This window comes from Prinia subflava, chromosome 24, assembly GCF_021018805.1.
Source record: "Prinia subflava isolate CZ2003 ecotype Zambia chromosome 24, Cam_Psub_1.2, whole genome shotgun sequence".
Classification (NCBI taxonomy): Eukaryota; Metazoa; Chordata; class Aves; order Passeriformes; family Cisticolidae; genus Prinia; species Prinia subflava.
This window is the reverse complement of record NC_086270.1, coordinates 1,463,920-1,479,665: the sequence shown is the minus strand read 5'-3', so window position 1 is coordinate 1,479,665 and position 15,746 is coordinate 1,463,920. Positions and strand designations below refer to the sequence as shown.

General features: G+C 54.6%; 1 protein-coding gene across 15 annotated transcripts in view; it reads left to right on the top strand.

Moving 5' to 3' along the window:
- Positions 1–15,746, top strand: part of MACF1 (microtubule actin crosslinking factor 1) — a 145,181-nt gene that overhangs the window by 125,814 nt on the left and 3,621 nt on the right. For 9 of the 15 annotated variants that reach the window (XM_063418751.1, XM_063418743.1, XM_063418750.1 and 6 more), the window contains 24 exons: positions 92–193; positions 292–465; positions 556–711; positions 844–1,041; positions 1,382–1,510; positions 1,840–2,013; positions 2,682–2,837; positions 2,938–3,144; positions 3,267–3,386; positions 3,571–3,740; positions 3,869–4,028; positions 4,284–4,478; positions 5,094–5,222; positions 5,301–5,444; positions 5,567–5,755; positions 6,066–6,183; positions 6,689–6,852; positions 7,877–8,039; positions 8,142–8,296; positions 9,393–9,467; positions 10,120–10,137; positions 11,961–12,078; positions 13,383–13,594; positions 14,092–14,202. In XM_063418751.1, coding sequence (XP_063274821.1) covers positions 92–193; positions 292–465; positions 556–711; positions 844–1,041; positions 1,382–1,510; positions 1,840–2,013; positions 2,682–2,837; positions 2,938–3,144; positions 3,267–3,386; positions 3,571–3,740; positions 3,869–4,028; positions 4,284–4,478; positions 5,094–5,222; positions 5,301–5,444; positions 5,567–5,755; positions 6,066–6,183; positions 6,689–6,852; positions 7,877–8,039; positions 8,142–8,296; positions 9,393–9,467; positions 10,120–10,137; positions 11,961–12,078; positions 13,383–13,594; positions 14,092–14,202 — 3,537 coding nt within the window. The remainder of the gene's footprint in view (positions 1–91; positions 194–291; positions 466–555; positions 712–843; positions 1,042–1,381; positions 1,511–1,839; positions 2,014–2,681; positions 2,838–2,937; positions 3,145–3,266; positions 3,387–3,570; positions 3,741–3,868; positions 4,029–4,283; positions 4,479–5,093; positions 5,223–5,300; positions 5,445–5,566; positions 5,756–6,065; positions 6,184–6,688; positions 6,853–7,876; positions 8,040–8,141; positions 8,297–9,392; positions 9,468–10,119; positions 10,138–11,960; positions 12,079–13,382; positions 13,595–14,091; positions 14,203–15,746) is intronic. The other 6 variants (XM_063418753.1, XM_063418752.1, XM_063418747.1 and 3 more) reach the window with 3 other exon arrangements.

The following is a 15,746-nucleotide window of genomic DNA, read 5'->3' as shown; positions in this document are numbered from 1 at the left end:
TGTGGGGTGGTGGAGGGACCACCTTTATCCCCCCCACCAGCTGCAGGGGGGACACTTTGCCGTTCCCTCACGTTGTCCTTGCTCCTTCCAGGCCATGTTTGACTGGCTGGACAACGCTGTGATCAAACTGTGCAACATGTCCCCCGTGGGCACCGACCTCAGCACGGTCAAGGAGCAGATGAACGAGATGAAGGTACCTGGCAGGGCAGGGACGGTTCTGTGGCCATTCCTGGTCTCACAGAGCTCCAGTGATTCATTCTCTTCTGGTTTCTGTCCCGCTTGTCTTGGCAGGAGTTTAAAATGGAGGTTTACCAGCAGCAGATCGAGATGGAAAAGCTTAATCACCAAGGTGAACTGATGCTAAAAAAGGCTACGGATGAGACAGACAGAGACATCATCAAGGAGCCACTGACAGAGCTCAAACATCTCTGGGAGAACTTGGGCGAGAAAATTGCTCACAGACAGGTAGAGTGAGCAACCAGGGCTGGCACAAGATGAAACTCGCTGCTCCCCAGCCCTTTACAACTCCCCTTTTCCATCCCTGTCCTTGCCCAGCACAAGCTGGAAGCCGCCCTGCTGGCACTGGGCCAGTTCCAGCACGCCCTGGCAGAGCTGATGGCCTGGCTGACCCACACCGAGGAGCTGCTGGATGCCCAAAAACCAATCAACGGGGACCCAAAGGTCATTGAGGTGGAGCTTGCAAAGCACCACGTGAGTATTCTCCCACTCCAGGTGCATTTTCAACCCGTTTTCGATTCCTCATGAAAACTTTGAGCTGTTTTGATCCCTGGGAGCAGACAGGGGGTTTGGGAGAGGTGCCCAACGTTCTCCCACCTCGTGCAGGTGCTGAAGAACGACGTCCTGGCCCACCAAGCCACGGTGGAGACAGTGAACAAAGCAGGGAACGAGCTGCTGGAGTCGAGCGCAGGGGATGATGCCAGCAGCCTGCGGAACCGCCTGGAGAAGCTGAACTCGTGCTGGGAGTCTGTGCTGCAGAAAACAGAGGAGAGGGAGCAGCAGCTGCAGTCCACGCTGCAGCAGGTCAGCAGGAGGTGTTGGAACACCCCCCTGTGCAGTGGGGTGCTGCTGTGCCCTTTTTTTAGGGAGAAATAAGGGGGGGAAGGAGTTGGGACAACACTGGGGGTTTTTTTATGGAGGTTTTTCTGTGCCTCCTGTGGTTCAGTGCCTGCCCAGAGGCGCAGGGGGGGCCAGGCACACCTGTGGGTTGTGGACACACCACGTCTCACCCTCCTGAACACTCTGGCACATCCAGCTCTGCCTCTTTATCTGCCTTCAAAGCAAACACAGCGTTTACCCCTGGCACATGATCAATGGTGGCTGATGTCATCTGATCCAGGGCTGATTCTGTGTTCCTGAACAGGCTCAGGGTTTCCATGGTGAGATTGAAGACTTCCTCCTGTGGCTAACGAGGATGGAGAGCCAATTGTCAGCGTCCAAACCCACAGGAGGTCTGCCAGAGACTGCCCGGGAACAGCTCAATGCCCACATGGTAATTTCTCAGGGGAGATTTTTTTTTTTTTTCTGTTGGTTTTTTTTTTCAATGCTTTTAATTCAGCAAGTTCCTGTCAAATATCACCATCAAAACTTCTCCTCTCTGTGTGTGACGGGGAAAAGAGGCCGCTCTGGTCTCCTCTTACAGATCATTTTGCACTTGATGCCTGGAACAACCATCAGGATGCTTTCACCACCTTCCCTCATCTCCAAGTGTCGCTCTGCTGTCACTCCCCAGCCTCATGTTCCCATCACCTGCAGCTTTGCAGCACGACGTGTTCCCTCTGTGAGCTTTCCTCTGCTTTTTTCTCCTGTGGCTCTTTGCAGGAGCTGTACAGCCAGCTCAAAGCCAAGGAGGATGTGTACAGCCAGCTGCTGGCCAAGGGGAGGCTGATGCTGCTCAACCGCGACGATTCCGGCTCCGGCTCGAAGACGGAGCAGAGCGTGGCCCTGCTGGAGCAGAAATGGTGTCTGGTCAGCACCAAGATGGAGGAAAGAAAGGTAATGTTGGGGAAAAAATTCATCCAGCCTTGCCCCGTGGTCTGACAGCAGCTGCTCCCTGTTTTCCCACTCTGCTTTCCTGCACAGAGTCGGGATTTGGGGTTTTTTGTCCGTCTGTTTTTCAGGTGGTCAAGCTGTTAGCGTGGGGTTTTTTTGTAGATAGTCATCAGAATTGGTTAAATCGCACAGAAAATGAGAGTGAAATGGCGTTTTGGGTTAATTGAGGGAGGTGGGAAGGAGCCTCCCGCAGCTCTCAAAGGCAGGCTTTGTTGGTCAAGCCAAACCCTCCTCCGAACTGACTCCATCCTCAGCTTTTGGCCAGGGATGAGATAAAACAAGAGCCTGGGCCCAGAATGAATCTGCAGCGCTGCAGCTGCTGCCACCAGAGTCTCATCCCTGTCCCCCAGCCCCGTCCCCACGGAGATCCCTTTCCCAGGGAGCCGGGGGTGACACAGCTGCCCGTGTGCCGAGGAAGGTCTCCCCTTTCAGGGACCATTCTTGCTTGGAGAGAAATCCGTGCCTTTCACTGAGCCCCCTCCCCTTGGCAGAGCCGGGGACGATGAGGTTCCTGTTGCAGGGGCACAAAGGCTGCCTCTGTCTGCACATCACAGCTCTCACCCTCCGTGTGGTGTTTTTTCCTCTCTTTCTCTCCCTCCCCGCTGCCACAGGCGAAGCTGGAGGAGGCATTGGCCCTCGCCACGGACTTCCAGAACTCCCTCCAGGATTTCATCAACTGGCTGACCCTGGCTGAGCAGAGCCTGAACATCGCGCCGCCCCCCAGCCTCATCCTGGCCGCGGTGCTGGCCCAGATCGATGAGCACAAGGTACCCCAAGGGCTCCATCCCGGGGCTGGGGGGATCCAGGGGGGCTCCTCACCTCCCCTGTGGCTCCTCTGACACGTGGGACCCCCTTTGTTTTTGGCAGGTGTTCGCCAACGAGGTGAACGCGCACCGGGATCGCATCATCGAGCTGGACCAGAGCGGGAACCAGCTGAAGTTCCTCAGCCAGAAGCAGGACGTGGTGCTGATCAAGAACCTGCTGGTCAGCGTCCAGTCCCGCTGGGAGAAGGTGGTGCAGCGCTCCGTGGAGCGGGGACGGGCTCTTGATGATGCCAGGAAGAGAGCAAAGCAGGTGAGGGGCGTGGGGAGGGTGGGGCACACCCCAGGGAAGGGCCAGCAGGAGGTCCCAGGAGCACAGAGGCACTGGGGACACCACCAGAGGGAAGTTTCAGGCTTGCTGGTGTCACCTTGCAGTTCCACGAGGCCTGGAAGAAGCTGATTGATTGGCTGGAGGATGCAGAGAATCACCTGGACTCGGAGCTGGAGATCTCCAACGATCCTGACAAGATCAAGCTCCAGCTCTCCAAACACAAGGTGAAGCTCTGCCCGAGCCAGGCTGGTGCTGGGTGGAAGGGGCTCTGTTGGGAGGGTGAGCAGGGCAATATCTCCTCCTCCAGGACAGGAGAAGAGCGTGTCCATGCCTCCCATTGCCATGGAAATCTTGGAATCCTTAGAGCCAAGCGTTCTGAAGTAGTTTTATTTTCTCTCCACTGCCCAGGAGTTCCAGAAGACTCTGGGTGGGAAGCAGCCTGTGTATGACACCACCATCAGGACAGGCAGAGCCCTCAAAGAAAAAGCCCTGCTTGCAGATGACACTCAGAAGTTGGACAATTTGCTGGGAGAAGTCCGGGATAAGTGGGACACAGTGTGCGGAAAATCTGTGGAAAGGTGAGCCCGGCCCCGAGGCCGTACCAGCAGTGCCACAGGGATTTCCTGGGCTGCCTGGAGGCCACTGGGATGGGACAAAAAGAGGTGGGTTTTGCTCATGGAAGCTCTCTGGGGTGTTTGTTTTCCAGGCAGCACAAGCTGGAAGAGGCCCTTCTGTTCTCTGGGCAGTTCATGGATGCGCTGCAGGCGTTGGTGGACTGGCTGTACAAGGTGGAGCCCCAGTTGGCAGAGGACCAGCCCGTCCATGGGGACCTGGACCTGGTCATGAACCTGATGGATGCTCACAAGGTGAGAGCACCTTTCCCCAGCTCTTCTCCAAGACCTTGTGGGGTGGGGAAGGGACAAGGAGTGGGACTTGTCCTCCCCAGGAGCCAGAGAACAGACACAGAGTTGGTGCTTTGCTGCAGGAGTGCCTGTCGCGCTTTCCTGCAGCAGATAAAGAGGGAAAAACCAGCAAAAAATGGGAACAACTTCCACATTACTGGGAAGGCGAACAGGAGTGGAGCTGCCTAACCCTGCTGAGCTTCTGCTGTGTCCCCCCAGGTGTTCCAGAAGGAGCTGGGGAAGCGCACGGGGACGGTGCAGGTGCTGAAGCGCTCGGGCCGGGAGCTCATCGAGAACAGCCGGGACGACACCACGTGGGTGAAGGTGCAGCTGCAGGAGCTGAGCAACCGCTGGGACACGGTGTGCAAGCTCTCTGTGTCCAAGCAAACCCGCCTGGAGCAGGCCCTGAAGCAGGTGAGGAGGAAAAACCCTGCCTGGAAGCTCCCTTGGGGCGCTTTGATGGGCTCCAGGTTTGTTCCACAGCAAGGGAAGAGGTTTTGTCCTGGCCGGGCAGGATGTGCCAGCCCTGCAGTGCTTCCTGCAAAGCAATCCAGCAGTAATCCCTCATTACTGAGTGTTTTTCCTAAAAAAATGAGCAGGTAAAGGCTGGTTTGAGAAGGGAGGATGGGAAGATCTCACTGGTGTGCACAACAGAGATCAGGCAGGCCAGGCTGGTGTTTGCCAGTGTCCAGAGAGACTCGACTGAAGCTAAAAAAAACCCAAAAAAAACCAACCAAAAAGGTCAAAGGCTCTTAAACAGCTTTTACGTCAAGTAGGCAATTTACAGAGTAAACTACCCAGGTGCCAGATTGCTCAGGATACAGCACTTGTGCTGTTTTTAAAAACATTTCCTTCTCCAGTGCAGCTGATGCTGAGGGAAGTGCAGCACAGCCCAAACCCCAGCCCCAAACAGGGCTTTTTTTTCCCCTTTGGGTGTATTTTTAAAGCCCTTTCCAGCCCTGTTGTCACTCCAGCAGCCTGTTTGGGGAGCTGGAGGGCTGACAGGAGCCTGTGCTGTTGTTGCTGCAGGCTGAGGAGTTCAGGACAGCCGTGCACTTGCTGCTGGAGTGGCTCTCGGAAGCGGAGCAGTCCCTGCGATTTCGGGGAGCGCTGCCGGACGACGCCGAGGCCCTGCAGGCCCTCATCGATGCCCACAAGGTGAGGGGGAGCTCCAAAACACAAGTTTAGAGGTGTTTGGTGTGGAATATCCACAAATAATTCCTTTGGGGCTTTCAGGAGTTCATGAAGAAAGTGGAGGAGAAGAGGGTGGACGTGAACGCGGCCGTGGGGATGGGCGAGGTCATCCTGGGCGCCTGCCACCCCGACTGCATCACCACCATCAAGCACTGGATCACCATCATCCGGGCCAGGTTCGAGGAGGTGAGTTAATTAACCCCTGCAGGGTTAATTCCAGGCTGCTGCTGGTTCCAGGGATGGCCACGGAGTGGTGGGTCCCACCCCGGGTGTCCCACGCTGGATTGTCACCCCCATGCTTCCAACAGGTTCTCACGTGGGCAAAGCAGCACCAGCAGAGGCTGGAGTCGGCTCTCTCCGAGCTGGTGGCCAATGCAGAACTTCTGGAGGAGCTCCTGGCTTGGATCCAGTGGGCTGAGACCACCCTGATCCAGCGGGACCAGGACCCCATGCCCCAGAACATTGATCAGGTCAAGGCGCTCATCTCCGAGCACCAGGTGAGCCCCAAGCTGAGCTCGGGAGAGGGCAGGGGAGGGAAGGGAGGCTTCCCCTCCTCCCTGGGTGGAGGTGGCACTGTCTTCTCCTGGAATTCCCTGGTAAAGCAGCATGGGGCCCAACTGGAGCAAAACCAGCCCAGGGATGATCTCCAGCCCTGGCAAATCCAAGCAGCAGCTCAGCCACAATCCCCAATCGCTGGTGCTCGGTGCTCACCTCCCTCTACAGGCCTGGCACGTCCCAGCAAGGGCTGGGAAGCAAAAAAACTGTGAAATTGCAAAGGGTTTTTTTATCCTTTCTGTGTTTTGACAGTCTTTTATGGAGGAGATGACAAGGAAACAGCCAGACGTGGACCGGGTGACAAAGACGTACAAAAGAAAAGCGACGGAGCCTCCCCACGGGCCCTTCATCGACAAATCCCGCAGCAACAGTGAGTCTGCTTCTGGTCCTAGCATGGCAGGAAATGAAGTTCCTAGGAAGCTAATTAGCTTTGATTATCAATTAACAAGGCATCCTGCGCTAACAGCCACCAGGAAGGCGGCGGAGCCTTGTCAGGAGGGGAGAATCCAGGTGGCATTTCCCAAAAGAGCCGTGCTGGGTGTGCTGATCCTGGGGGTGCTTGGGCCAGCACTGCTCTCCTCCCTCTCTCTGTCTCTCTGCAGTTGCTTTGGGATGAAGTTTTGGGGTCTTTTTTTTGTGGTTTCTTGAAGCCAGAGTCCGGTGTGAGCTCCTGAGTGCTGGGGGATGTGGGTGTGGAGCTGTCTGTCACCCTGTCCTCCTCCCTGGGGACGCTGCATCCCTGGGGACAGCAGCCAGCAAGGCCGTGGGAGTTTTTCCCTTCCAATAAAAAACCCAAAACACATTTCACTGCTGCTCTTCAGGCTTGTTGCACCCATGAACAGCACCTCAAACAGCTTCTCCCCCTTTTTTCCCAGGGAAATCCTTGGGGCAGGCTGCTCCCCCCAGCATGCCCATCATCTCCCAGTCAGAAACGAAGAATCCCAGAATAAACCAGCTCTCAGCACGCTGGCAGCAGGTCTGGCTGCTGGCCCTGGAGAGGCAGAGGAAGCTCAACGATGCCCTGGACAGGCTGGAGGAGGTAACACAGCCCCGGGCAGGGTGGGGAGCTGGGAATTCACCCCCAGAGAGGTGCAAGAAGAATTTTAAATCAGTGCTGCCCCAGCCCCTGCAGACAGTTCCTGCTGCCTTCCCAGAAATCAAATATTCCTAAAATATTAAGGCTAAAAACCCTTTGGTAATTAAGTAATTAACTGCACATTAACCAGGTTTGTGCCACTGTATTTCGTATCTGTAGAGTTAATGACAGCCAGGCCCTGCTTTCCTCTTAATAATTAGTTTAACAATTACTGTCTCTATTTTATCCAACCATCTAATGTCATTTTTGTTTTTATTTACGCTTAACAAAGCAGCTATGCCCAGAAGTGAGTGGTTTTTTTCGTTTTTTTGTTGCTTTTGCTGTAGGTCAGTTCAGTTCCTTCGTATTCATGTTTTTTCTTTGTTGCTTTTCACCCCGAGAATGTTTAGAGAGAGAGAGAGACAAAAACAAAACCCCCCAAACCCCCTTAAAATTGTTGTCTTACCTTGGTGTGAGCTGCTTGAGCTGGTGGGGTCATGGGGGTATTTTTTGGGGTGGGGAGATAAGAAAGGTGATTAAATTGGAGGGTCTGAAGCTGGGACTTGTAGAGCTGGAAAATGAGCAAGAACTCCCTCCTTGGCTGCTCAGAGGGAAAGGGAGAGGGGAGATCCGTGCCCAGAGTGATGCTGGCAGTGGGAATTCCTCTCTGGGAAGTCCCTGGGGTGAGGAAACATCCTCAGCATTCCCAGCAGACGGGGTGTGTGTGTGTCTGTGTGCTGCTCCTCCCTGCCTGTGTGTCCCCACAGCAGCGTGGGGTGCACAATCCACGTGCTGCCTGTGTGTCCTGTGCTGGGAATCCAGTTTGGGCAGCCCCTCCTTGGGAATTTTCTGGATAAATTTTCTGTTTAAATCCAGATAAACCCTCTCAGGAGGGCCGGGAGCTGGCCCAAAATGGGGTTGGGGTGGTTCTGTGTGTGCTGCTCCTTCGGGATTTCCCCCACCGACCCTCCCCGGGTTTTCCTTGCAGCTGAAGGAGTTTGCAAACTTCGATTTCGACGTCTGGAGGAAGAAGTACATGCGCTGGATGAACCACAAGAAGTCCCGGGTGATGGATTTCTTCCGGCGCATCGACAAAGACCAGGACGGCAAAATCACCCGGCAGGAATTCATCGACGGCATCCTGGCTTCCAGTGAGTCCCTGTAACCCCCCTGGAGAAACAACCTGGCTCTCCTGCATCCCTGCACCCCACTGAGGAGCTCCTCCTTTCCATCCTTCCCTTCTCCCTCTCCAGAATTCCCCACCACGAAGCTGGAGATGACGGCGGTGGCTGATATCTTTGACCGCGACGGCGACGGCTACATCGACTACTACGAGTTTGTGGCTGCCCTCCATCCCAACAAGGACGCCTACAGACCCACCACGGACGCTGACAAGATCGAGGATGAGGTGAAGCACCAAAAAAAAGGGGTGCTGAGCAGGGCTGGGGGTGGTTCAGGCAGTGGGGAACAGAAAAATCAGATTAAAGGCGGATTTTGGGGATGCTCATTGGGATTGGGGGAGGTTCAGGCAGTGGGGAAGAGAAAAATCAGATTAAAGGCGGATTTTGGGGATGCTCATTGGGGCTGGGGGAGGTTCAGGCAGTGGGGAAGAGAAAAATCAGATTAAAGGTGGATTTTGGGGATGCTCATTGGGTTTGGGGGTGGTTCAGGCAGTGGGGAAGAGAAAAATCAGATTAAAGGTGGATTTTGGGGATGCTCATTGGGGCTGGGGGTGGTTCAGGCAGTGGGGAAGAGAAAAATCAGATTGAAAACGAATTTTGGGGATGCTCATTGGGGCTGGGGGAGGTTCAGGCAGTGGGGAAGAGAAAAATCAGATTAAAGGTGGATTTTGGGGATGCTCATTGGGGCTGGGGGTGGTTCAGGCAGTGGGGAAGAGAAAAATCAGATTAAAGGTGGATTTTGGGGATGCTCATTGGGTTTGGGGGTGGTTCAGGCAGTGGGGAAGAGAAAAATCAGATTAAAGGTGGATTTTGGGGATGCTCATTGGGTTTGGGGGTGGTTCAGGCAGGGGGGAACAGAAAAATCAGATTGAAAGTGGATTTTGGGGATGCTCATTGGGTTTGGGGGTGGTTCAGGCAGTGGGGAAGAGAAAAATCAGATTAAAGGTGGATTTTGGGGATGCTCATTGGGGCTGGGGGAGGTTCAGGCTGCAGGTTGGCAGTGGGAAAGAGAAAAATCAGATTAAAGGCGGATTTTGGAGATGCTCATTGGGGCTGGGGGTGGTTCAGGCAGTGGGGAAGAGAAAAATCAGATTGAAAACAAATTTTGGGGATGCTTATTGGGGTTGGGGGACGTTCAAGCAGTGGGGAACAGAAAAATCAGATTAAAAGCAGATTTTGGTGGTGCTGAGCCAAATTAATTGGTTGGAAGTGATCGTGTTTTAGAAGGAGAGGCTGCTTGGGGTTGTTTTAAGCAGTGATTTGTACAGGGGGGAGACTCCCAAAAAAATCCCAGCTCCTCACCTCTCGCGTTGGTGGTGGCAGGTCACCAGGCAAGTGGCCCAGTGCAAATGTGCCAAGAGGTTCCAGGTGGAGCAGATCGGCGAGAACAAATACAGGGTAAGGCAGAGAGGGGTGGAAACCTCCCCAAATCCTCCTCCCCTTCCCACCGAGGGAGGGGGCATCACCCGGGGGTGCCCAGGCTGGCACGGGGTGAGGCAGAGGTGGCTGGGATGTGTTTTCCCAGCTCCACGCTTGGCCCCAGGGCGTTCCCTGAGCTGGGAGAAAATAAAAGTGTCCCTGTTCTGGGGCACGGGGCCTGTGAAACGCCGCATTCACCGGGCAGGAGCCGCCCTTGAAGTTCCCCTCCTGCATGAGTGTATAAAAACACCTTACGCCTGTGTTTTTCTTAGCTGGCTCCCCGAAGCAGGGAGAATAATTTCCTGACAGAATCTCTTTGTAACGAGCTGCTGGTGGTGTTTCAAACCCTTCACCGGGGTGAAGTGGCGGCAGGATTCCCTCTTGCCTGCCCCAGCTGGGTTTGGGGTTGATGTTGGAGTTTGGGGCAGCACCAGCCTCAGGCTCCCAGAGCTTCTCCTTCCCCCCCAAATAGCCCAAACCCCCCCAAATTTCCAACTCCTGCAGTTAACAGATTTCATAATTATTGCACTGTTAATCCCATAAATGTTTTTCTTGTTTTTCTTTCCCCTCCTCTTCCTCTTTTCTTTCCCTCTCCCCATTCCCTCTCCCTCCAACTCCTCTCCCTCCGTAGTTCTTCCTCGGCAATCAGGTACAGTTTTACCTCGTGGTGCTGCCTCTCTCTCACCTCTGGAATTTTTTTTTTAACCACCGTAGCTCTGTGTGTTGTGGTGCTGCTCTGTCCTGTGGTGCTGTGGGAGGATGTGATCTGGGAGAGCTGCTCAGCAGAGCCTGGTACAGAGGAGTGCCACCCCCCCAGAAAAAGAAAAAAAGATTGGGTAGAAAAAAGAGAAAAAATCGATGGAAAAGCAGGATTTGGCAAAAGTGGAGTGATTTTTCTCTCCGGGTTTTTCTCCTGGATGTATTGGGGATGTTGATGGTGGTGAATCGTGGCACTGGGTCCTCCTGAGGGGCACAGCCAGCCCAGGGGGTACAACCTGCACCAGGCTCAGGGTGGGTTTGGGCTGCAATCACCATCAGTAATCCTGTAGGACAACTAAACCCTCATCCCTGCTACTCCCACTGAGTAACTCCTCCCTGGGGCGAGGCTCTCTCCCAGAACCTGCATGAATCCTGAGAGTGTCGTGACCTGAGACCAGCCCAGCCCCTTGTGAACAGGGCTGGAGCAGCCTCTGTCCCTCTGATATCCCCACTGCCCCTGCCTGGATAAAAAAAAGCTTCTTTTTCACAAACAATGATGGTGCCCACCCAAAAAGATGCCCCAAAAGATGCCCAGAGTGCAACAAAGCTGGATGTTGGAAGTGGATGACTCCTGAGAGCTCTGGCTTTCTTTTAGGCAGTGATTATAGAAATGTTTTCAACAAAAACTGGAAAATCATGAGAATTTATTCGTCCCTGGGGTTGGCTCTTGAAGGACACCTCATGTAGATGCTGGAGAGAGGGGAGAAGTTTCCCTGCTCCCTCCCCTGCCTGTGAGCACAGCTCTTTAACTGGGACAGGGACATCCACCAATGGTCCAGGTCCCCGTGGGTCAGAGATGTCACCTCCTGCCTGACCCATCCCAGCCATTTGCACTCTGTTTTCATTAAACCTCTTACTTTTTACATCTCTACCCATGAAAAATGTTCCTGTTTGGGTTTGGGGTTTTTTTTCCCCTTTTAAAAAATAATTTTGGAGAGGGTTTTGCTTCCCAACCCTGGTTCTGCTGTCTCCTCATCCCAGAGGGGCTCTGCTGCCACATCCAGGCTCTCCACGTCCCTCCCAGGCCTGGCAGCCACCCTTGGGTGCCCAGGAGATTTAGGGGAGCTTTATAAACACGTGCTTTCGATCTGGGGTGCACTTTTTTGACATCACAGGCATTTCAAACCACTAATGAACATCGCAATCACTAATCAGCATTGCTGGGGATTCCAGCCTGGATTCCCATCACTCTGCACTCACCCAAACATCCTCACCGGGCAATTCTGCAGCAGGGGCTTGGTGGCTGCTGGGGCTGAGTCTGAGGCTCAGGGGAATCCCTGGATTTCAGACTTGCTGGTGATCAGAGGTGTCAGGCTTGTCCTGCTGAATCAGCCGGCTCCTTCCCGTGTGGGCTGCACCAGGGGGCTCAGGGCATTGCCACCTTCTATTTCCTTCACAAGAAAAGAAAAAAAAAGAGAAAAAAATTACAGTTCTACTTGAGAAAACCCATCCAACCCCCAAATTCTAGAAGTGTTCCTCTAAAAAAAATACCTTTAAAACTAAAGGGGTTTGCTTGGTTGCATAATCTTCAAACCAGGTGAGAAAACTCCTCACCAATTGGGATTACCTTGCATTTATCCCAGAAGAATCAGCCTGGAGAAGGTTTTAAGCTGTGAAACAGGTGGATGCAAGCCTCTGGTGCAGCCTGGGGAGGGAAGGAGCCACGTTCCCCTGGCTGTTCCCCTCTCCCTGACCTTTCCCTTGGCCCCGCAGTTCGGCGATTCCCAGCAGCTGCGGCTGGTCCGTATCCTGCGGAGCACGGTCATGGTCCGTGTGGGCGGAGGCTGGATGGCCCTGGACGAGTTCCTGGTGAAGAATGACCCGTGCAGAGGTGAGGATTGGTGCAATCCCAGCCTTCCCAGCCACGGAGGGGAGTCTGGGTGCTGTGGCTGGGTGAGGGCGTGGGTCGTTTATCCAGATGGGCAGGAGGGGCTCCCTTTGACCAGGGGAACAGATCCAGAGCAAACCAAGAGCTTGGAATCACCAGATCTGGTGATGCTGCAGCAAACCTGGCAGCGTTGATCCAGGGAAAGAGGGAAGGGTTGAGTTCTCCTTGTTTTAAGACCCCAGCAAGTGCAGCTGGGCTCAGCTCCTTCCCAAACCTTGAGGTCTCACAGTGGTCAGAGCCACTGGGCTGGACAAGAGCCATGACCAGGGGACAGAGCAGGATTAGCCAGGGGCTGGCCAGGACTGCAGCGTGTTTTGGAGAGTGCTCCACATTTCCCTGGGCTCTCAGGGGTGTTAATTGCTTCGGGTGTGTCTTGTTCAAGCTGCTGCACTCCGCGCTCCGGCTGCCCGACGGCTCTTGCTGAGAGCAGCATGATTTACAGCCAGCTCCGGGGAGAGCCCTCGGGCTTCTCCCACTCCTCCTCCTCCACCCTTCAGAGCTTTGCAGCGCTGACATCGAGGTTGTTTCTGTCCCTTGGTGATCTCAGCGTGGCTCTTCCCTCCTGCAATTGCTTTCTTGGCTCTCTGGTGTCCCCGGAATCGCTCCGGTGTCCCGTAAGGCTCGGTGCATGCCCTGGCTCTGTTTGAACACCCCTGAGCATGGAGCACTCTGGCACACGGCAGCTGAAGCTTCCACAGACCTTCTCCCTGCTTGGTTGCCCCTTGCTTGTCGAAGTGAGGCCCTCCAGCTCTTTGAGGCGTTTGGATGAAAGTTTTTGAAAAGTCTGTTTTCGTGGCTGGTTGGAAAAAGTTGGGAAGGTGGTTTTCTCTCCTGTCTCCCCAAAAAATCCATGGAGAGCTGCCCAGAGCTGCAAGAGAGCAGAATCTCTCTCAGGTTCTCAAGAACCTCAACCCTTCAAAGCTGCTTTTGCTGTTTTTTAAGCCACGTTAAAGATCGCATTGTTGTGACATGGTGAGTTTAAAGGCCATGGGGATGCTTCTCCACAAGAGAGGAGCAGAGCATCCAGTGGGAATTCCTGGCCCTAGGGCAGCTTTTAATCAGCCAGTTTCTCAAAGAGCTGATCCGTGGCACGAGGTGGTTTTAAGGCAGAGCAGGAGAACCCCTGGAGATGGGTGTGGGGAGAAGCCCAAGGAAGCTGCTCCCAGCCCCGGAGCCCACTGACCTCCGTGTTGGAGGATGTTGTGTCCCTCCAGAGCTGATCTCTCCTCTCCTTTCTCCCCTTCCAGCACGGGGACGGACCAACCTGGAGCTGCGGGAGAAGTTCATCCTGCCGGAGGGAGCCTCGCAGGGGATGACCCCGTTCCGCTCGCGGGGCCGCCGCTCCAAGCCCTCCTCCCGGGCAGCCTCCCCGACACGCTCCAGCTCCAGCGCCAGCCAGAGCAACCACAGCTGCGCCTCCATGCCCTCCTCTCCGGCCACCCCGGCCAGCGGAGCCAAGGTGGGCAGCAGGGCCGGAGCTTCCCCTTCCCTTTAGGAGCCGCCGCTCTCCGAAACCCAGAGGAGGAGCTGCAGCAAGTGGAGGGAGGAGGAAGGCTGGGGATTGAGGGCTTGAGGAGGGTTCTAGAAGGTGCTGGCTGGTGTCCAGGTGGGATGGGGGTGGGATGCTGCAGGACAGGTTTCCAGGTGTCCAGCCCAGGTTTGGAGCCCTGTGGCTCCCCAGGAGGGTCCCCAGCACTCGCCAAGGCAGGGCCGTGGTGTCAGGAGGAAGCCATCACCCCTCATCTCTCCTTCCCCACCATGCCATTATTTCATCACCTTTTGGGGTTTTTTCTTTTATTTTAATTTATGTGATTCCTGTTTGGTCCTCGCTCCATTTTAGTGCCGTTTCCCCCCCACGCCGTTTTCCGGATACTCTCCCATTTCTCTTTTTCCATTTTTTTTTTCTACCACTCATCCCACCTCTCCCCCCCCTTCCTTGGCTTTTCCATTCCACAGACTCCACACCACTTCTCTCGATGTTATGACAAACCCTGGTTGATAAACAGTAAAGCCAACACCCCCCTGAGGGGATTCGATTATTCCGACTTCCAGCTCCCGAGCGCCGAGGTAGAGTATGGTCTGCCAGCCCCCAGGAGCTGCTGGCAGGCTGGAGTGCCCCTGCCACGGAGTCACCCCACTCCCCTGCCTGCTCTTAACGCTTTCCTCGTGGTAGAGCAGCGCTTGTAGCACCGCTAACGCTCCCACTGTTGGCGTTTTTCATGGGTCTCCAACTCGGATTAAAATCTAAATATCGGCATCAGAGCGAAGCGCAACGCTTTCAATTCACCTTCACCTGCCTCCAAACCGTGCTAATCCTTTTGTGCTTTGAAAAGTATATTAATTTTCTGAGTTTTATTGGAAGGGGGCCGCGTTTGGCTTCCCAAAAAAATTGAAATCCAGCAGCCGAGTTGAGACTTGAAAATCAGCTACAGCGCATGCGCCGTAACCACAGCGCCTCAGTTTTCTGGAGAGCTTGTGTTTATCACCGTGTTGAAGCACGCCTGGTGTGCCCAGCCACCGCCTTGATGCTCCCAGGAGGATGAATTTGGGCTGAGGCTTTGGTTTCCCTAAAGTTTTCAGCCTCCTCGTGGACTTTTCCTGCCCTTGGGAGCGGGCGATGAGAAGCACTGGGTAGATCCCAGTGGTTCACTGTGCTGGTGAGGTAACTGTGTCCTGCTCAGCGGTGCTTCCACGTGGAAAATGGATTAATTTGATTCACCAGGAGGTCAGGAGAACTCCCCCGATTGCCCCAAATCGATGCTTGCTGCCTATTCTAAAGTAGGATCAAGGATGAGAATCGAAATCTCTGATGATGGCAATGGTACCTCGAAAATCGCGTGTTAATGGATTCTGATTCCCTCAGCTGCCCCCCTCCCCCTGCAGCTCCAGTTTCATCACATCCCAACATTTCTGAGGCTCCCAAAAATCACAAAATCACAGGGGATGGAGGAAAACCCCTCAGCTCTTGCTTTAAAGCTCTGTGGGACGTGCTGTCTGGGATCTGTGTCCCCAGGGATGCAGCACCCCTAAAACCCCCAGGGCTGGGGACACCACAAACCAGCAGCACTGCCCCAAACCCAGAGCTTGGGATGGTGAGCAGGAACTGGAGCTGCCTTTTCCAGCTGGATCCAGGTGCCCTCGCCCTGCTGGCACCTTCCCCTTGGCTTCCTGCTGCGGGCAGGAGCGGAGCTGCCTCTTGTGCTGCTTCACCCCACACCAGCTGCACCTCCAGTATCTCAAAGGTCGGGCAAAGGCGCCGTTTCAGAGCTGATCTGCTGGGTTTTGTGGCCCTGCCCATCACTTTTCCAGTTTGGCTCCCTCTGGGCACTGGGATAGGTGTGGGCATCAGCACCAGGGTGTCCCTGCTCCTCTCCACCACAATGGGTTGTGCTGTTTAAGGTCTCGAGTTGGACTTGACCTTCCAAAATGCTCCTGAGCTGCTTGGATGCTAAAATCCCTGTCTTTCCATATTCCACATTCCCTTGGAGGAGGTTTCAAGGCCAGCTGATGCTGTCTCTTAACAGCTCTGCTTGGAATTTTCCTTTCCCCAACAAATTCCCTTCCATCAGCCCGCAGCTCACAAACCCCCAAATTTTGGGGATTTTCCCTTT